The sequence below is a fragment of the Prionailurus viverrinus genome, chromosome A1 (assembly GCF_022837055.1).
Source record: "Prionailurus viverrinus isolate Anna chromosome A1, UM_Priviv_1.0, whole genome shotgun sequence".
Classification (NCBI taxonomy): Eukaryota; Metazoa; Chordata; class Mammalia; order Carnivora; family Felidae; genus Prionailurus; species Prionailurus viverrinus.
The window spans coordinates 170754506-170776742 of record NC_062561.1 but is presented as its reverse complement, the minus strand read 5'-3'; the positions used below and the strand labels follow the sequence as shown (position 1 = coordinate 170776742).

General features: G+C 36.9%; 1 protein-coding gene across 2 annotated transcripts in view; it reads right to left on the bottom strand.

The window, feature by feature from the left end:
- Window positions 1-22237, bottom strand: part of MAN2A1 (mannosidase alpha class 2A member 1) — a 168894-nt gene that overhangs the window by 38272 nt on the left and 108385 nt on the right. For both annotated transcript variants that reach the window (XM_047862940.1, XM_047862948.1), the window contains 4 exons: window positions 13104-13269; window positions 11198-11416; window positions 10323-10445; window positions 6999-7113 (listed from right to left, as the gene is read on the bottom strand). In XM_047862940.1, coding sequence (XP_047718896.1) covers window positions 6999-7113; window positions 10323-10445; window positions 11198-11416; window positions 13104-13269 — 623 coding nt within the window. The remainder of the gene's footprint in view (window positions 1-6998; window positions 7114-10322; window positions 10446-11197; window positions 11417-13103; window positions 13270-22237) is intronic.

Here is a 22237-nt window from a genome sequence, read left to right as displayed (position 1 = left end):
TGGGGAGCCTGGGTGGCTCCGTTGGTTAAGTCTTGATTTCAGCTCAGGCCATGATCTCACCATCATGAAATCAAGCCTCATGCAGGGCTCTGTGCTGAGGGTAGAGCCTGCTTAAGATTCATTCTCTCTCTCTCTCTCTCTCTCTCTCTCTCTCTCTCTCTCTTTCCCTTTCCCCTGCTTGTGCTCTCTCTGTCTCTCTCTCAAATAAAAAACTTAAAAAAAAAGATCTTATTCAGGCCTTTTTAAAAATGCATGATTTGGTATCAAATTGCTACTCACTGGATATGTTTATTTTTAAATGTCAATATTGATTATATTCCAGGAAAATCATCCTTTGCAATTTTTTAAATGTATAAAGAAAAACTAGATATCAGTTTAAATATATGTAATACAGAGATTTGCAAAAAAAAATTTCTTAATGTTTATTTTTTTGAGACAGAGAGAGACAGAGTATGAATGGGGGAGGAGCAGAGAGAGAGGGAGACACAGAATCTGAAGCAGGCTTCAGGCTCTGAGCTGTCAACACAGAGCCGGACGTGGGGCTTGAACCTACGAACAATGAGATCATGATCTGAGCCAAAGTCAGGTGCTTAACCTACTGAGCCACCCAGGTGCCCCAAGATTTTCAAATTCTTACAGGAACAAGGGTGTCTGATTGATACAACCCCACCTCACACTTTGTAATGTTCTTTTACTCCTTTCTGCCTATTTAAGTGACATTTCTCCAAGATCTGGCATCTCAACAACTCGCTTTATCAATTCTTCCCCAACACTCCCAACCCTCAATGGCTACTCTCTATTGTAACACTTACGCCTTTACTCATCTGGCCTGCACATCCTCCTCAGGAGATGTAATACTTAGTAGGTGCCAGGCTTTATGTATATTAACTCAGTTAATCCTCCAACACTCTTATGAGGTAGACTCTATTATTGCTACCATTTTCAACATTTATTTATTTTTGCGACAGAGAGAGACAGAGCATGAACCGGGGAGGGGCAGAGAGAGGGAGACACAGAATCGGAAACAGGCTCCAGGCTCTGAGCCATCAGCCCAGAGCCTGACGCGGGGCTCGAACTCGCGGACCGCGAGATCGTGACCTGGCTGAAGTCGGATGCTTAACCGACTGCGCCACCCAGGCGCCCCTATTGCTACCATTTTCAAGATGCCAAAACCAAGGACTGTAAAAACCTGCACAAGGTCAAACAGCTGGTAAGCAGCAGAACTGGGATGGGAGCTGGAAATGACACACAGGTGTGTTGACTCTGGAGTCTGAGCTCTTAACCATCACACCTCTCCTACGTTTCCCATCGCCACACCCTTGATCTGAGTTTAGTACGACACATATTTGTGGGGGATGATGCTTCCCTGCTAAGAAGCTATGGCTTCAACACAGCAGCTGCTGTCAAACAGCCCCCAAGATAACCTCTGAGTTCTGAATTTGTGTAACCAGAATGTGCTTATAGTCCCTTAAAATAACCTTCTCTTTCATGCCTGTAGGGAATAATCAGATTCGACACATAGCTACTTATTTCAATTTTTAAAAGTTCCAATTAACAGAAAAAAAATCTTTAGCAGTCAATTGCACATTATGGTATTCCAGAAATGTTTTAATTACCTAAGTCTGCCTAGCCATAACTTACTTAATGCTTTTTACTCTTAAATCAAACTAAATATGGAACATAGTCCTGGGGAAAAAAATATGAGAGATTGATTGCAAACCATTTTAATATCCCCATGAATCTTTTTATGGAAATAAAAACAACTTCAGTGAAGCTCTGAGACCTTGTTTACAAGTAGGAGGACTCCAGGGATAGGAGGCCCAGATTCAAACATCCTTAGAAGATGAATTTAGGAGCAAGGAGTTATGAAAAAGAGAGACTTCATGTGATAACAAGTTTTGTGAAGACTCCTTAATAGTTACACCTACTTGACCATGTCGTTTTTCTATAATTTAAGAAATTGAGTGCATGAGAAATTAAAGGACAAACTCAAGGTCACCCTAGTTGGCTTAAAGGTACAAGTAAAGATTCAGATCTCTAATTCCCAAGGTGATTCTCTTATGTGTTTAACTAGATGAAGTTCACTTTGACTCTCTAAAAGTCAAGGGTCATGTTATGACTCCATTTCGGCTATATATTCAAAAGAGAAAAACTAAGCGACCTCTTTGCGATTGCTAAATGTGCCCAGGCAAGGAAATTATTCAGTCATTTCAGCCAAAGGAAAGTCTTTTCTTCCATACTTCTTGATGGCAGTTCATTACATTTTACCTCCAGGCTACTTGCTTTCTTTTAGTAAGATCCATTACATATAGTACTTTTATAATATGTTGGTGGAAAATAGGCCAGAGTACTGCATTTATGATATTTCTCCTAAGGGTTGAAACATGGTTTATACACATACTCATTCACTCACAAACACCTACCTAGGAGAACGTAGTCCCTGGGGGGGGAAAGCTTGGAGGTATATATTGTAACAGATCTGGAACCTGAACGTTGTGCTAGTGAAAATGTACATGACACATTGGTAACCCATAGCAACCTAATTCTTCAAAGTAGCTGTTGATGTCAGAAAACTAGGGCACCAAAGTCTAATAATTACAGCTCTGAAGACAAATGAAGCCACAGCTATCAAATGTCACTTATTGATCATTATGCCACCGCAAGGTATGTGCTTATTGTGATGGCACAATATCAAATATAACATGAGGGGATACAGGGACTTCTGCTTGTATCACATTCTATCTTCCAATTCAAGATTAACAAAAAAAGCTAAAGTAGTCTATTTAGTAACACTTAAAGTTTCAATTGAATGGAAGATGATTACAGTACAAGAAAAATTAATCCTCACTTCTCCCACATTTTCCTCCAGAAAAATGTTATTTTCTACCAACTAAATAATCTTTGGGGGAAAAAAAAAGGCTCCAAAAGGGCATTTCATTAAATTATGGGTGCTACCAAATGGATTTCTTACTTAACCTGATAAAAGGCAAAGCATTATGTTTCATCAGCAATCTCTCAAATCTCTCTGATCTTGTAGAGCTTTTAACACTAGTGAGCACAAGATTTCCTCTAATTTATTATTTCTTGAACCTTTTTGAATGTAATGTCTGAACAATAATGAAAAGAAACACACCGTGTTTTTCGATAGTTTAAATGATGTTAAGAGAGAACTTTAAGCTGCACTGTACCTCCTACCATTTTCAGAACCTGGAGAGAATGCAAATAGAGAAACTAAAACTTAAATATAAAACCAAGAAAAGAAACAAAGTTGGTTGAACCCATGCCTTCCAACTCAGTTTGTTGTGAAATCAGTAATGACCACATGGTTTTTATAATTTGGAAGTGCTGTTTGATTTATTCCTCATTTTGTTTTCTCTTAAAGCTTAATTTGGGCCAAAAGTTACTTTGAGGAGAAAAGGGTCAAAGTGCAACTAAAACAGAGATTGAGGAATTTAAGGATATTTTATCAGGATTGCATTACTTTAGTTTTTTAAAAGAATATTTCAAATAAACCAAATTTGAAGGATTTAATACAAACAGACATTCAACAAAGATAGATAATTCATAATATCAACTCTTTGTTTCTTTACACTTATTGCTGAGAATAAAATCTTCTGCATAATTAATGGTTTAGTAACCTAACACAATTATAGTATCTAATCATAAAATATTAATAGTTTCTCTCCCCGAAACCCCATTTTTTTTTTCTGGCTCATAAATTTGGTACTAACAACAAACAGGCTCTATTCATTAATACTCATCCAAATAAACTACATCTGGTCAGTTTAATGGGGGCAAAATTAGCATATATCCAAAGATAGATTAATAAGTTAAACTTGAAAGTAGGTATTTTTGTTATTTTAAGAAATATTAAACAAAAGCTGATCTACAAAAGCATGGAAACTGGCTGACGTTTTCTTTGCACGTATTTTGATCAATCACCCAGGTGCTGTGAGGCCAAAGTTCAAAACACCAAAGAACTTTCAAGTATTTCTTAGTATTGCTTTTTTGGTGTGGCATTACCAGACCCCTTTCAGGCACTTTGAACTCCCTGAGATCCAAACACCCTGAAGACTTCACATCTCTTCCTTAGGTTTCGATTAGTGATTTAATTAAAACCCAATGAGCCAGGATGCCAACAACCCGACCCTTCACACAAAGGACAGACGACGTGGGTCAAGAAGGCCACTGAAAAAAGGCTCTCTCCACACCTAGGCTTATTTTTTTTCCAAGAAGGAGATTTGTTGAGAGAGGCTGAGATACGGACATTAGAAGGATGTATATTTTGGATGAAAGCCTTTCAGGTGAGCTGGTATCTTCATCTCCCACCAACTACTTTCATGTTGGGAAAAAAAAAAAAAAATAAATGCTCTGGGCTTGAGAGAGCAAAAAGAAAGATTGCTATGTCACTTCGAATAGTTACATACGCTGGTTTCAGGTTCAATCCAGGCAAGAACAGTAAAACTCATCTGGAAAAGCACTCTAAGTTAACTTCACATTATACCTAACGTATTTATCTGTCATTTCCCACAAACTTCTGAAGCTTTCTGCTCTCAAGCTACAAAAATCTAATACAAATGCTTCAGCCTGTTTATTCCACCCACTGTCACATCCAGAGGCAATCTGAGGTCTGTGTTCTTACTTTTTTTTTATTATTTTTTGTTATGTTAATATTCCAAGTGCCCAGTTGAGAAAAACTTCTGTTTCTTAACTGACTAATCAGAGAGCCGGCACTGTCACCTTGGAGGGCTGGGAATCAGCTAAATCTTGGTGGTTCCTGGTTCTGCTAAGGGGCTATGAATCAGCCGCCACTGGGCATTTTGGACTACTCAGGAGGGAAGAAAGGAAGAGGAGAAAAGAAAGGGATTTAGGGTCTGATAAATACATGTTTGTTGGAATGAGTAAACAGACAAGTCAGAGCCTATTAATTTCCAAATCAACCACTGGGATATGATGGCAAACTAAGCTTATGGTCTCAGTAGCCAAAGAGGGCCCTTTAATTTACAGAAACCATCCTCTGTGATGAGATCTAGATCCCCCGGACAACCTGCAAAAACTGTGAAGCTGCAGTGACAGTGACTGACTCAATTAAAGAAAAGCAAAAGCAATTAGGCAAATATACTTGATTGAGAAGTTGGAATTCTCTGGTGAGCTGCTTCAGCATTAACTCTGAGACACAGCTATCCCTAAGTATTAACTGATGAAAACCAATGCTGAACCACACTTGGTAAACAGGTCTGTGCCACAGTGGGTGCCATGTTGTACTCAAGGAAGACATTTTCCATTAAAAGCAACAGTTGTAAGCAAATCTAAAAGCAGATAAGCAGATCTTCTGTGTGATGATGCCATTTTCACCCATACAATGACACCTTTGGTCATAGCTGAAAGTGTAATTTTAGAGCTCTCAGAGATGTTGAACAATAGCTTATGCAAGAGTAGAGTTGCCCTTGGGGCACCTGGTGGCTCAGTTGGTTAAGCCTCTGACTTCAGCTCGGGTCATGATCTCATCTCATGGTGTGTGGGTTCAAGCCCTGTGTCAGGCTCTGTGCTGACAGTTGGAGCCTGGAGCCTGCTTCAGATTCTGTGTCTCCCTCTCCACCTCTCCCCTGCTCATGCTCATTCTCTCTCTCTCTCTCTCAAAAATAAATAAGCATTAAAAAAAAATGTTTTTAAGAGTAGAAAGGGATGGGGCAAAAAGACTGTGACTTACTAGAGAGCTGAGAAAACTCAATAAAAGATTACTTCAGAACTATGAACTTTCTTACAGGTAGCAAAGCGAACATTCCCTGAACAAAGTACCCTTTGCTTCCCCACATTACCTAAAAAGTAAACAGTGCGTGTCCATATATTTTATCATTAGCTTTAAAATGCTTTATTATTTACTGGTATAAAGACTCAGGGAGGGGTGCCTGGGTAGCTCAGTTGGTTAAGCATCTGACTTCTTCTGCTCAGGTCATGATCTCACTGTTCCTGAGTTCGAGCCCCACGTCAGGCTCTGGGCTGACAGCTCAGAGCCTGGAGCCTGCTTCAGATTCTGTGTCTCCTCTCTCTCTGCCTGTCCTCCGCTCACACTCTCTTTCTCAAAAAATATAAATTAACATTAAAAAAAAAAGATTCAGGGAAACAATTTTTCCTTTCCTAGCTTTTTCAGCATCGCTAATAGCAAAGAAACACCTAAAGTGGCATTTTTATGAGGTCCTTTTCTAAGACAGTTGATACCATGGTTAGTGGTCTGGTTATTAGGATTACATTTGTGGTTAGAAAAGTACTCCATTCTAAAACTGGTGAATTCAACATCAACCAACATAAATGTGCAACTCTTATTGAGATTATCTGGGAATCATAGCTACACCCAAATCCTAGGGAAGGACCAGTGCCAATGCCCGTGGTTAGGTCCCTAAAAGGATTAGAAGCCCACTTACTATTGCTTGGTTGATAAAGACGCTATTCAGTACTGTCCTAAAAGCAATAAACAATCGCCTGATTTTATACTCTACCAGCTAAAAAGTTGTGAATAAAAAGAACTAGTAATGAACATTTTTCTTAAAAGAAAGTTAAATTCCAGTAATACTTGCTATTGCAATACCTTCCATATTTAAGGCAGGCCATATGTGGGGTGTGTGTGTGTGTCAGAGGCAGTCAGTGACCCACTAACTGAAAGCCATATTTGATATAATTTCCATTTTGTAAAATAAAATAAAAATAACATTTTTTAGATCTTAGAAATAAAGTTTCCAATTAATGAACTCATGGCTGGGACACATATTATGATAGAAAAGATACACAGGAAAAAAGAATATGTAGATGCAGAGAGTTAAAAGATTTACCATTTTTGATTATCAAAGGGAAGTATTATATTTTTAAAACACACAATAAGAATGATGGCAAATTTAGAAAGATTATATCTTCAGAAACCACTTGCTAATTGATTAAAAACGACAAACAAAACTCAAGAACCAGTACACATGTTTCACAATTGTGCTTCTCTGTTTTCTTACCCTGTATGTTGTACAGTCGGACTCTATGGGTAACACGTTCAAAAAAGCAAGTCACGTCCGAATAAAACCTTCCATGTTGCACTCTGACAAAGGGTAGTGTTGTGTAAACATAAGGCTGAGGAGGAAATGACATTTTTAAGAAAAAAATTTGGCTTTTAACTTTTCGAAGAAATGTTTATTATAATTTCCAAAATGGCAAATACTTAACACCTGATAATCTGCAATTTCAAGTGAAAACCAAACCTTACAAGTTATCAGAATATGCACAAACTATAAAACTTTACTATAAGGTTTTTCCTTACATAAAAAGTACTAAAAACAGAAAATAATAAAAATGTTTACAACCTGATTGGCCTAGATGATCTACAAACATTCCCTCCCAGCTATAAAAATTTCTAATTAAAATCCTTCTATATTGTCCATTGGTGATTTATTAGAAATACCACTCATTCTACAGCACTGACATTTTCCCAGGCAAACATTTATTAGAACCATGGCCCCTAATGTTCAGGGGTCAGGACAGGTGGTAAGGATGGCCACAGGGAGTCATCTAAGCAAACAGAAAGCAGGATTCACAAACACCATGTAATCACAGTTAGGTTTACTACTCTATAAAACATACTGCCCTTTCACTAGGAAAAGCTAGCAGAATATAACGCAAATTTACAAACTTGAAAAAACTATGGCAACTACTGGTTTAGTTTTCATTATTTAGAATCTAGTGTCAAGAAAAAACTGGGAATAAAACAAGTAACTTCGGTGACATAGAATGGAAAGCATTTGGAAAAGCATAAATGGAAAGCATTTGGAAAAGCATAAATGGAAAGCATTTATAAAGAATTCTAATTTCTTGAGCACTACAGGCTATACAAGCTCAACAAGGTCATGAAGAGTGAGGCTTACAACATGAGCTACCTAAGCAGCATCAGATTTTCAGGACAGTGCAATTTTCTTCCAAATGTACCTCTCTGGCTACAGAAAAATATTTTGAAATTAATACAATGCTTTAGTATTCACAAAGTTCTTGGACCTAATTTTCCCATATACCTAGAAAGTAATGGAAGCAGAGGAAACCTGGCACGGGGATTTCTGGCCTCCTGCCTTTTTCTGATGCACCCTGCTGCCTCCTTGCTGGTGTTCTTTTATTTTCTCTTTGTAAACATACAATAATTCCCTTGGTCTTTTTCTTTAATATTAGAGCTATTTAAAGAGAGAATAATTTTAAATAAATTAGTCCCTATTGGCCATATATAATATTCTGTAAGTACAGCTACTTTCCTTTTTTTAAGCATGAGAACAGTCAATAAAAACAAAATTCCTGTCCAATGACAAAAGCTGTCAAGAGAAAACACACTGACACAGCTTCTACTTAGGCTCCACTGCCCATCCTGCAACAGCTACTATGAGCTATGGTTTACCTTAATTCCTCACTGATTTAAAAAAAATCAAAACAAACAACAACAAACAACTAGAATCCTTCAGGTTGCCAGTGCTACCCTATAAAACCTATTATTTGATGTCGGTTAGCAGGCTCTTCTAAACTGTAGGAAAACAAACAAAAACAAATTAAAATAAATAAATTGTACAACAATTTTTGCAGGAGATAGGTCTCTAGACAACAAAATATGGAGAATCTTTAACTTATCATGAAGTGGAGAAAACCTGTAGAAGTAGAAAAGCAAAAAACAGACAAAAAAAGATGCTGTAAAGAAAAAAAAATACAGGACTACCCCAAAATTAAAAAAACTATAACAACACAAAATAATTAAGTTCAATGACACACTGATGGAAAATTTTGCAATAAATAGGAAAAAGGATTAACTTTTACCATATATAAAGGCGCTTACGTAGGCGCCTGAGTGGCTCAGTTGGTTAAGCACCTGACTCTTGGTCTCGGTTCAGGTCATGATCTCACGGTTCGTGAATTCGAGCCCCACATCAGGCTCTGCACTGACGGCATGGAGCCTGTTTGGGATTCTCTCTCTCTCCCTCTCTCTCTGTCCCTCTCCCACTCTCTCTCAAAATAAATAAATAAAAATAAAAAAAGAATGCTTACAGATCCTTAAGCCATACCAGTAGAACAATGGTCAAAAACTTACATAGGGAGTCACAAAAGAGATATGAGAGACAAATACATAACGTTTAGCCTTCCTAATAACCATAAAATCTCATCAGTGAAATATTTTTTACCTATTACTGTACGGAAAGCTTTTAAATGGCTGATTCTCAGTGCGTGGCATGGTATATTATAGTTACTCTCAAAAACATTGGTGGGAGTGAATATTTATGAAGTCTTTGTAGGGGACAGAGAAGTGGTACATATCAAGTCTTAAAGGCCTCATCCACTGACACAATTATTCTCAGGAAATAATCAACACTGCATAAAAAGAATGTTACAAAGAAGGCTTATCACAATGGCACAGTAGTGAAGTACTGAGAGAAAATCTACATATGCAACAATAGGAAATTCCTTTTTGTCATATATATACACACACACACACAGACACACACGTGTGTGTGTGTCTGTGTGTAAGAACATTTAAGTTCTACTCTCAGCATATTACACAATACAGTATTATGTACTACACTGACCATGTTAGACATTATACCCTCAGACTTTAATCATCTTATATCTCTAAGTTTTTAATCACAACAGTACATATTAAAATTGTTTTCTAAGAACATACCGTCAGATTGTGAGCACTATGACAATGAAAAATAAAATATGTACATGTAGTAAGACCACACTTGAAAATGGGGGAGAAAGGGATGTGCATAAGACAATAAAAAACACATCAAAATATTGGCCCTGGTTTGCACGGCCTTGGAAATAGTTGGTAAATTTTATTGTTCTCTTCAGTTTTCTGTGTTTTCAAAAATGTGTCAAAATTTGCATATATTACCTTTACAGTCAAGGATAGGGGAATTTTTTTTTGTTCTTGTTTTTTAAAGTGCTAGCAGTTAAGGAGATAAATGGCCAGGGGGCAATTTACTTTTCCTGTATGGCTAGATAATTGGTCTCTGGATATATACCATGCCACTTATGTATATACCAGTATAAGAGCACTTGAACCCTAAATCAAATGTAACTTCCATGCGTGCAGAGCAACTGTTCATTGTAGCATCTTCATGGATTCCAAACCTGCAAAAATTATTTGTTTACCTAACATTCGACTACAAATTACCAAATGTCAGTAAGAAAATATCATAGTGGAACCAACTCATCTATGCCTAATAGATGACAAGATAATGAGATGCACTTATTTTTTTCTTCATTATTCTTTCAATCAGTGCTTGTTCACTTCTCAGCTCATTGTCACTTACCTTGGCTTCCCCATCAGGTAAGAAGAGGTAGGCACCACTTTTATCCTTTTTACTCGTCGTTCCATACCATGAAAATTGTACTTTTACTTCATGCCGCTTACCATCTTCTTTATTTATCATTTCCTAAGGATAAAAAAATGTTTAAAGGCAACTCACTATGAAGATATTAATGATGTTGTATTTGGTTCCATGTGTAGGTTGATTAAAAACAAAACAAAAAAAACCTCAGGATAGACTGAAAAATGCTAATAGACTCTAATGTTATAATTCTTGGAGGAACAACCAAAATTTTATACTTAAAAGTATACTTTTATATTTTATACTTAGAATTTAAAACTTTCACAATAGAAACAAAAAGTCAGAACTCCCTTCCTCAAGGAAGAAAGAGATACACAAAGAGATCTGGACCAGTGTTTCTCAAACTTTCTGCACAAAGGAACAGGTTTATTTTTTATCTCCAATATGCATGGACCAATATTTTTGTGGGGTACGATAAAAGTGAATTACTACAAAAATTACATTTAAAGTGACATACCAAACATACACTTGCATTTTTTTATTATTAGATTCAACAGGCATAAATTTACTGTGCCACGGTGCTTTCGAAGTTCCCACAAACATTTCTAAACAGTTATAGCCTCTATACTTATCTTGTGGACCAGTAACAAACAATTCACAAATCAGCACCACCCACAGATCACACCCTTTAGGAACAAGTGACCATAGTGGAACACAAAAATGAGATATATATTGTTCATGCATCCTTTTCCCCAAGAGTGTTTGGGTCAACTTTTCTCCCTTTGCATACCCAGTCTGCACATATTATAATAAAAGTGATAAGCCTTCCATGAATTTGAAAACTATTCAGAACATACCTCCATAAGCCCAGATGGACCAAACTGAAGTTTAAGAAAGGAGTTCTCTAGAGTTATAGCTTCCTCAGCACTTTTTACATTCTTCATGTTGAAAATTCCTTTATCTTTGATGTTACCATTATACAGGACATACTCAGCTAAATGTGGATCTGAATTTGCTGATTCCACAATTGTATACACTTTCATTCCCAATGGTGGTATCTGTACTAGAAAAGAGATCTTTAAAAGGCAGATGAGAGATTTTTTTAAGAAATGTAATCTACTGAAAGAAAAGCATTTATAGGTCTAATAAAAACAAAAAACTACAATATTTTCAAAATCATCTAACACTATTCTACAAACTTCACAGTGGTAGAACTATCAAGGGCATTATGCTTTCATTCAATATATGAAATTATATGAGCATCCTCAATTGTCCTACAGTGCTCTTAATAGATGCCCAGAGGACAAAATTCTCCATGAAGGTAAGGGCTTACTGTGAACAATGATTTTCCCTAATTATCAGGAATCTTTTTATAATACTATGATATTCAAGTACATTAAAAATAAACACGGTAAAAACAATACTATAAATATTAAGCATGTTAACAGCAGTCATCGAATGCCTGGGGTCTAGCAGACAATGCACAAGCATAAAGGATGTGCACACTACAAGACATGACCCCTGCCTTCCAGGAGCTCGATTCGTTTTCTAGATAGGGTGCTTCCTGTAACATCTGACCAAAGCTGCTTTTATACTTTTCCTTTTTACCTTAAATATTATGAATTTATGAAAGCAGCCAGCAATGGCTCTTAACAAGCAAAGTAATTCTCATTTAGAGTTCCTAGCTTATGGTTGTGTCTTCAGAAGTACATGGTTTAAACTACACTCCAGACACCAAATATTGATACTTTCTAGTGAAAAGTTCAGGTTAATATTACTTTAAAAATTTTTTACCAAAAACATCTGTTACTTGAGCCCCAATTTTCCATTGTTATATTTCAGAAAAAAAGCACCTTCTTCTATTTTAGGAAGTCTTTCTCTTTCATGGTGTGTTGTGTCATCTTTGCAATGAAAAGCTGGTAGTATGCTTTTCTGAGACAAATGGCTATTTATCTCAATTTCCATATGCATAACTATCATTAAATTGAGCTAAACAGGGGCACCTGGGTGGCTCTGTCAGTTAAGCGTCCAACTTTGGCTTAGGTCATGATCTCATGATTCATGAGTTTGAGCCTCACATCAGGCTCTGTGCTGAAAACTCAGAGCCTGAAGCCTGCTTCAGATTCTGTGTCTCATTCTCTCTCTGCCCCTTCCCCACTTGTGCTGTCTCTGTCTCTCAAAAATAAATAAATATAAGAAAAAAATTGAGTTAAATGAAAAAATTCACAATTTTATGAGTAATGATTACTTCATTACTTCAGGAAAACATTAGGATATTTATAGAGATATGCAATACATGCTAATAACATATACTAATAATAACATACAGTATACACAGTAACAAAGATATCAGTATTTCAGGAAACACAGGATCTATTTTCCTTTATTCATTTATTTTTAAAGTTTATTTTGAGAGGGAGAGCATGAGCTGGGGAGGGGATAGACTGAAAGAGGAGAGGGAGGGAGGGGGAGAGAGAGAGAGAGAGAGAGAGAGAGAGAGAGAGAGAATCCCGAGCAGGCTCCGCACTGTCAGCACAGAGCCAACATGAGCTCGATCTCGTTAACTGTGAGATCATCACCTGAGCCAACATCAAGAGTCAGATGCTTAACTGATTGAGCCACCCAGGCGCTCCAGGATCTATTTTCCTTTAGCGTCACTTAACTGGCCAGTTAAATCCTCCGGTATTTACAACTTTAACCACTTCACACACATCAGTTTGACAGCTCAAGGGGGCACGTATACAAGCTCCACGGCAAACGTACCTCATAGGCTGTCTGTGAAATAATACTTGCTGTATCCCAAACTGCGCTCATTTGAATTTCCACTGGCTTTCCCGAAGCGGAAGACACTTGTGCTGTGGGGGAACTCACATAGACGGAGACCACCGAGTTTCGGTCTTGTTCTGAAGGATTACAGATGACAAGATACCTGCAAAAACAGCCGTTTCACTTCTTAGGTCTTAAAAATATTTTTACTTCTTTCACACTATGTGTAAGGACTCAGCTCATAGACAGTCATAGAGTCAAACACACAGAGAAGACTTATAAGGAACATTCTGGTAAAATTTCTGGAGGACACGTAGTTTCATCACAAAGAACACAGTACAAAGGGTAACGAAATAATGATTCACTTTCTAAGAATAAAATGCTATACAAATGGAAGACATTAAAAGAACTATAATAAAGTTATTTCCATGGCCCAGAAAATGACCTATATACAACATGGCTTTATTAGTCTTTCTAAAATAATCAGCTTGATACAACTAATATCCTGATCCCTGCCTACTAATCTCACTGAGTAAAAAACCCCATACATTGCCTATTGGTATTTTAGTCACAATTAATTTAAATTAAAATTCTGACATTCCTATTAGACCACTAAAACACAGCAAAAATTTATGGCTATCCATGCAAAATCACATTAATTCACACATATATTATATATATTGGGGACCCTTATTATCCAAGACATTAGTTCTGGTAAAAAGATAATCTGAAGTGAGTCCACTTAAAATAGGGGCTAAAATTTTATAATAAACAGTGCTAGAAAAAGGTTTGATTGTGACTAGCTAGAAAAAGGACAATATAAACTATTAAGGTAAGGTTAGGTAATATTTGCAACTATATGCATTTCTTAGAAGGAACAAAAATAGGGGCGCCTGGGTGGCACAGTCGGTTAAGTGTCCGACTTCAGCCAGGTCACGATCTCGCGGTCCGTGAGTTTGAGCCCCGCGTCAGGCTCTGGGCTGATGGCTCAGAGCCTGGAGCCTGTTTCCGATTCTATGTCTCCCTCTCTCTCTGCCCCTCCCCCGTTCATGCTCTGTCTCTCTCTGTCCCAAAAATAAATAAACGTTGAAAAAAAAAAAAGAAAGAAGGAACAAAAATAATGAATGAACTGGAGTTTCTGGCAGACTTCTTCCAACAATATTTTATATTAGCACATTATGACATCCTTCATGTTACATTTAATTTTTATAGGGTGGTTTTAAACAAAACTACATTTGTAAAAAATATTCAAGGACTTCATCATTTTTCCTAAAGTCCTCTCTCATTTCTTTGATATCGAAAGAATTCTTCGTTGGAGTATCCAGCATCCTTGATTTTCTCAGCTGTGTAACTCTGGCAGATCCCCACTGTTTCATGGCTTTGCCTGTGAGCAGAAACATTCTATACCATCATATCACAGACATGAAATACACAGCCTTTGAAAGATTTATGATTTTACTTTATAATCAATTTGAATCATATTAGATTCAAATAAATCAAAAGGTATTTCAAGAGAGGATGCTTTAATAATGCAACTCTCTGATTTATTAGTGAATATTTTCATGATCTGAAATATTTTGGTTTCCTATGCAATTCTGTAAATGCAGGAACACAGAACTGAATAGTCAGATAGCAATCCCACACCCACTGACTCATAGTAGCTACATCAGAGATGGTAGAAACAAACAAGTTTTGTGTACCTAGTGCATCAGAAAGCCTTGTAGTGCTATTTTATCCTACATGTGCCCTGTGTATTTCAACTGCATTGCCAATCACTTGAGAAACAAAATTAATGCCCACAGCAGTCAAAACTAAAGTGAAGGACAACAGGAAAACACACAAAAAAAGAAAGAGGATGTAGCATAAAATCTATAATATGTTCGACTCATAAATGGTTTATCAGGGGAAGCACTTATGATAGAAATAATATTCTGAGATGCCCAAAGTGACAATAACAGCAATAAGAATGGCGCTTATAGTATGTATCAGGATCACACAAGCTAACTTACATAACTTATGTTCAGTGATACCATATGTATATGAGAGAAGAGAGACTAAAGCCATGTAGTCAAAAACATATTTACAAGGGACACTGAAGCTTAGAGGCACTAGGTAGAACCCTACTTTATCCACAGAAGCAACTCTAAAGGATAGCAAGGGTAATGCCCCTTTGAGAGGTATGCTAAACAGACTTACCTGAGTGATTGTCAACCTATTTGTACCCTCCCACTGCCCTCTACTAGCTGTTGCTTACATGTCACCTGACTTTTTCCATCACAAACCCATCTGGAGAATCACAGCTGCCAGGATTCATTGTTACAGAAAGACAATACCATATTCCTAAGGTGCATTGGGGAAGTAAAACAGTTGAGGATCACCCAACCTCAGCACCAAAGATGTTCAAACCATCATCCTGGAAATGAGTGATTTACTGCTGAACACCATGTTACCAGAGGCTCAGAGGTAGTATGTGAAGAACTCTAAGACACGGTCTAAAGACTCAGGCCAGCTTCCTAATTTTGTAGAAGCCCTGAGCACATCCAGGTACTGAACCTGGAATTCCTACTGGCAAGTCCTTTGGATGCTCCATTACATAGAGCTGGTCATAAAGGCTTTGAATAATAAATTGTAACGTGCCCAAGCAATAAATTAGGTAATAAGCATCCAGAACACTGATTCCTTCCCATTGCCCATAGGGGGTTAAATGATTCACATTTAAAGCAAATAATAGTTTTAACCATACACGTGGTTTTGTACACTATTAAACTGCTTTTTACAATAAGCTGGGAACTAAGTTCTGTTTTGTTTTGTTTTAGTAGCTAATTAGTATTTGACCATAATGATGTTTCTACTATACTGAATGATTATATGATTATCATGCCAGGAATCTATTCAAAAACTACATGTGTAGAGTATATGAGTATAATGCTGAACAAAGAAAATAATTTTTTAACCTAATTAGAAATCCACACGTTTTTCAAGTATATCACAGCACAAATTTACCTAATATACACACACAAACTCCTATCTACATACATTTTAAGTAGAGTACAGAGAAAGTATAATCATAAATGAATTATATTTCCTTTGGAAATAAGTACACAATCAAAAATTAACTAAATATTCATTTTCTTTTTTTTAACTTTTTAAAAAAAGTTTATTTATTTATTTTGAGAAAGATAGTGTGAGCACGCTTTGGGGAGGGGCAAAGAGAGGGGGAGATAGAATCCCAAGCAGGCTGTCTGCACAGAGCCCGACAACGGGGCTTGAACTCACAGAACCATAAGATCATGACCTGAGCCGTAATCAAGACTTGGACTCTTAACGGACTGAGTCACCCAGGCGCTCCTAAATGTTAATTTTCATTATCATATTTGGTGGGTCAAACATTTGTTATTCTGCCAACATCCCTAAATATGAGTTCATTTAAACCCATCAGTTGTGAATAAAACCAACAGGTTTCAATATCCTAAATGTCAAACTCGGTTATTAAAAATTAGTAATATTTGATCCACGCTAACAAAAGAAAACAGTAATATTTATATCTTAAAAATTAGGATAGTTAATTTCTATTTCATCTTGGAAGTAACTGTACAGGAAGCTCAGAACATTCCCCCCCCCCCCCACTTGTCCCCACGTTTACATTCGCTTCCCATCACCTATCACCAAGTCCCATCCAGACTCCTAGTTCTCACTAGGATACTAAGCCCCTTAACTTACTTGGGGTTACAGCAAGTATCCCAATTCTCCAAATAAAAGGAACAACCCTCACCTCATGATAACAAAGCATTCATATGGTACCTGCCAACCCAATTAGATGACAGATTATGATCTACTTTGAGAGAAAAAGGAATGGAGAAAAATGAAGACATCTGCATGCTCATGTCAAACTGGGAATCATTTTATGGGAGAACTAGAATCCCACTGTACACATGGTTCTGTCCTTGAAGACTCTATTGAGGAGGAGTATATTTAGAATTCCTTCACCCCTTTCGTAGAAATGATTCATGTCATGATAAGAAAGACACCTGGGGCAATCCAAGTCCTCTCTTTAAGGCAAATCTAATCAGTGTCCACATGAACAATAGATTAGGACCATTGGGGCTTCCTTCTAGGATTGGATGAAGGGTAGAGTGGAAGGAGTATATCCTTAGTCAGAGTGACCTTGGAGCTATCTCTTAGTTTGCTTCTTGTATGAGGGGCCCAGTCCTCAGGACTGTATGGGTAACCTATAAGACACAGCCTTTCATCCTTCCCACTGGACAGCTAGGAAACTGAGGGTCATCGAGGCTAGGTATTTTGCCAACACTGACCCAGTGAAAAGTGCCACAACAAGGCTCAAAACCTGGCCTTACCTCCCTAGCCATCTTCTTAACCATTTTACTCACGGGACAAGCTTATAAGCACCTTTTTGACAACTGAGGTTTCATGTGGAGATTCCCTTAGTTCCAAATTCATATGTGAAGAACTTTCTCTCCTCACCGATGCCCAAGATCCCCATGGAGCCTCTCTCTTCAGAAAGCTCAGGATGAACAAAAAGCTATTTATATTTCAGTGTATTTGTGAAAGAAAATTTATAAACTGGAACATTGGAACAGAAAAAAATCTTGCAGTATACACTAAGGAGCTCATCTTATAACTTCACTACGTGAGGTAACCAAAACAATATTCAAAGAAAACATTTAAAAAGCATTATGTATATTTATGACTGCGTAAGGGAGACACAAATGAGAAGTATTTGCAAGTCTCCTTTAAATACAGTTTAAAACCGATTAAGCAAACACTAGGTTATATGAACAATCATTGTAGCTTCATGTGCCTAGTGTAGTACCTGACACAGAATAACATTCAATAAATAGTTGATAAATGAGTAATGCACAGAAATCCCACTAGGAGAATATATCATTTATAAATGATTCCTACCAGTGTGGGGCTTTAGAGGTTTATCAGATCATTTTCACTTCTATTACTTCAATTCCATAAAAAAATAGTTTTAAAGTCGACAAGCTATATAATGAACCTCTTTGCAAAGACAGGAAATGACAGATCCAAGATTACAGAGAAAGTTAAGAATAAAGCAGACTAAAGTTCAGTCTGATTCTTAATCAATGACAGCAGAGTAAAAAATTCATTTCAAATAAGAATATATACATCTTCTCTAAGTAGCCTCATTAGTGGAGTGTAATCTAAAGAAAAGTAGTAAACTTACATAATTTTCTGAATGTGGAAATATATAGATTTATATGTTTATAGAAATTTTAATTTCTACACTTGAAGTCTTTTTGATACAGTCCACCTAGTTTTCTGGGTTTAAAACACAATGCTTACCATATTAGCCACTGGGGGGAGGGGAGGGGAATCAAGATATTAAAAACAAAAGGACCCTTTTTGATACATGTCAGTTCTTCAAAAAAATCACACAGTTTTATGATTCCTGGGTTCTGGAATGAAACATATTCAAGCTGAAAACCCCACCATGGCACTTAGAATTTGAGAAGCCTGAGCAAGTAATTTCATTTCTCCAAGCCTTAATATCCTCATCTATAAAATCAGTAGACAAGACTCTTATTAGGGTTAAAAGATAAAATGTTTGGAAAATCACATAGCTCAGACCTGGCACAAAGTGGAATCTCAATAGCGATTAAATCTCTCGTTTTCCTTACAAAATCCTCCTGGCGTCCTGACCAAGGACTCTGGTACATGAATCACACTGGATGGTGGAGTGAATGTTTTAATTAACCCAGGTCACTGAGCTGCCTTAAATGCTTTTCTGTGTAAGGCATATAAAAATCTAAATGATGGAAATTAACAAGACCACATATGTGATAACACAGATCTACCTTGAAACAAGAGTTCAGACGACCAGGGTCAGGGTAGGGGGGGTGGGGGTAGAAATAAATGCACAGGTGCATACAATACATCCATGTACCAAGGGGTTAACCACATGGAATATGGATAAATTAAGAAGCAAGAAAAAAAGTACAGAAGGATATCTCTTGGTATGCATAGCTATAAACTTAAGAATGTGAATACATAGCCCCTGTCCTGGAAGGATCTATAATCTAAGAGAAGAGAGAGAAAATGGGTGATGGGCATTGAGGATGGCACTTGCTGGGATGAGCACTGGGTGTTGTGTGCAGGCAATGAACCATGGGAATCTACGCCCAAATCCAAGAGTACACTTTACACACTGTATGTTAGCCTATTTGACAAAAAAATTATATTAAAAAAAAAAGAAAAAGAAACTGTTAAGTTCAATATAATAGGGTAAGTAATAAGACAAAAGTATGCACAGGGCATCCTGTGACACACACAAAAAGGTGGCAGAATGATTAAGAATTAATCGGGAGAATATACAAAATAGGAAATTAGCTTTATACAAAATGACCGCATATACAGAAAATTACAAAACTTTACTGAGACATAAAAATGAACACATGGAGAGACATTTATTTTAGGAGGGAAAAATTAAAAAAACAAAACAAAACAGAACACAAAAAACAAAAACCAACCAACTTCCCCAAAATTAATTCATGAATCTTACGTGTTGCTAACCAAAATCTTACTGAAATCCTCCTGTTGGGAAAAAGAGGGCAAGAAAATTCTGTAATTTACCTATAATAATAGACAGGCAAGACAAAATGGTTAAACAGACACACTAAAGCAATATGCCAGGACTGATTCTAGATTTAAAAAATTGAGAAATGTAAACAATGACAAGATTAGTAGGAAAAAAAAAAACAAATGTATCATTTGTGGCATAGAGGTCTCTGTAACCATAACAGTAAAAAAAAAAAAATAGCTAAGTGAAAGGCTAGCAGAGTTGATAACAAAAGCTTAAGCATTTTCTGTCTTAAAAATAAGATTAAAGAATAATAAAAAACAGAAAATCAAATTTGGGAAATTTGTAAAGTGCTCTTACAAAATCAATAGCAACATAAACAGCCAAGTAGAAAAAGTGAACATTTTCCAACTATCAAATTTAAGCTGGAATATAAATGTTGCTTCAGCTTCTAGGAGAGATGGAGTAGCTGACAGACAAGAGCTCTCAATTCTATGGCCAACTAGAAAACCCAGATAAATATGGTAATCATCTGCTTGAAAGCAACAGGAACTGCTGAGGAGAGAAAAGAACTTCAGAGAAGTGAGCTTCCTTCTCTAGCCATTTTTACCCTGGGACATGCCAATTCTCAGCACTGGGAAAGGCTGAATTCCATGAAAAGCCTAGAGGAGGATCACAGTGGGAACAGAGAGGCCAAAAAGCACTTAGCTGGAGCTTAGGAGTCTTCAAGTGTACATTTGGCTTTCTCATCGGTTCATGTGCCAAACGCTGGGGTGCTGCATAGAAAGGGAGGCTTACAGCCTAAACAGAAAACTTATGAAAAGTAGAGCAGAGACATCTCATGACATTTTAGAACCCACCAGGGAGTAGTGCCTATAGAATATACTAGACTATCAGTTGAAAACTTGGAGAGCTAGACAAATGAGATATAAATTAGCCTCAGTTTAGCATAGTGCTTGATTGGAGGACGACTGAATGCTTCCTAGAAGAAGATATTTTCTGGAGCCTATGTAAGTGTCTACTACTTGATATAAAATTTTAAGACACCCAAAAGACAGAGCCACATGATTAAACACCAAGGAGAAAAAGACAAAAGAATTAGAACCACACATGATCCAGATAAGGGAGTTAACTGAAAAGACTTTAAAATAATTATTAATATGTCCAAGTAAAGATGAAAATATGAATAAAGAGATGAAAAGATAAACAATTTCACCACAGAAACTGAATACATCAAGACTAAACTGAATGAAATTCTGAAAGGAGAAGTATTTGAAATTACAAATTCCACAGATATATTTAACAACAGAGTATATTCAACAAAAGAAAACTTACATTATTAACAAGGTACTTCCTCTAGATTCTGGTATTATTAGTGAATATTCTGCAACTACTTCTTAATACTTTGGATGTAAAACCATTTTCTACATCAAGTATGTATTTTTAAAGTAATTAGAAAAATACAACAACATAAACAAGAACCTTTTTAAACGTGGGGCAGGGGAGGGATAGCCAGGTAACGGAAAAGTAGGGAAATACAATCTAGGTAGGAAAATTCTAAGAATAAAAGCACAGATGCAAGAAAAAGGATGTTATTTTCAGGACATACAAGCCATCCAACACCACTAAAATCTACACAGTAAGGCGAACTTCTAAAATATCAATATATGAGCTAGAAGGGGAACTAAATCACTAAGTCACAGTGAGGAGTGGGTATATTTAAATCATTATAAGGTGTACAGACCCAATTAGTTATAGGGAGTGACTAAAAGGTTTAACATGGTCAGATTCATTTTGAATAGATATTTCTAGTTGCTAGGTAGAGGAATAATTTAAGGAGTCAAGATTAAAAGCAGGAAGACCAAGCAAGTGGCCATAACAGCCCAGGTAGGAAAGGTGGAGACCTAAGTTACAAAAGTAGTAGAAATGCAAAAAGAACAAATCCGAGAAGCAGGCAGGATAATGTGTCAGTAAAAATTTTTGGATTCCTTGCAGAAGGCTGAGTAAAACCAGAAAAACCATCTACCACAATTCCTGGTTTTCAGTTAGGGTGGGATAGATATGGTGGTGCCATTAATGAAGAATTGAACTACCACCTGGGTAGTGGGAGGAGCTTTCAAGGTGAAGGTGGTAAATCCAGGTTCAGACTTCTTGAATTTGAGGTGCCTGAGATACATCTACATAGATTTATTTTGATGCTCTGAAATTAATTATCCCAAACTCAGAATCCACTTATTCCCTGGAAATACAAAAATTAGGTTTCAAAAGTATGACAGGCAGAACACTTATACTTCCCTCCCCCAAGATGTCCACATCTGAATCCCCAGAACCTATGAATAAGTTATATGGCAAAAGACACTTTGCAGATGCAATTCAATTAAACACCTTGGGATGGTGAGATTTCCTGAATTATCCAACTGAGCCCAATATAATCACAAGGGTCCTTATTAGAGAGACAGAGGAAGGTCCAACTGAGAAGAAGGCCACATGACAACAGAAGCAGGAAGAGGCTGGAATATGTGTGAAAGGGGTCACCGGCCAAGGAATGCAGGCGGCCTGCAGAAGATGA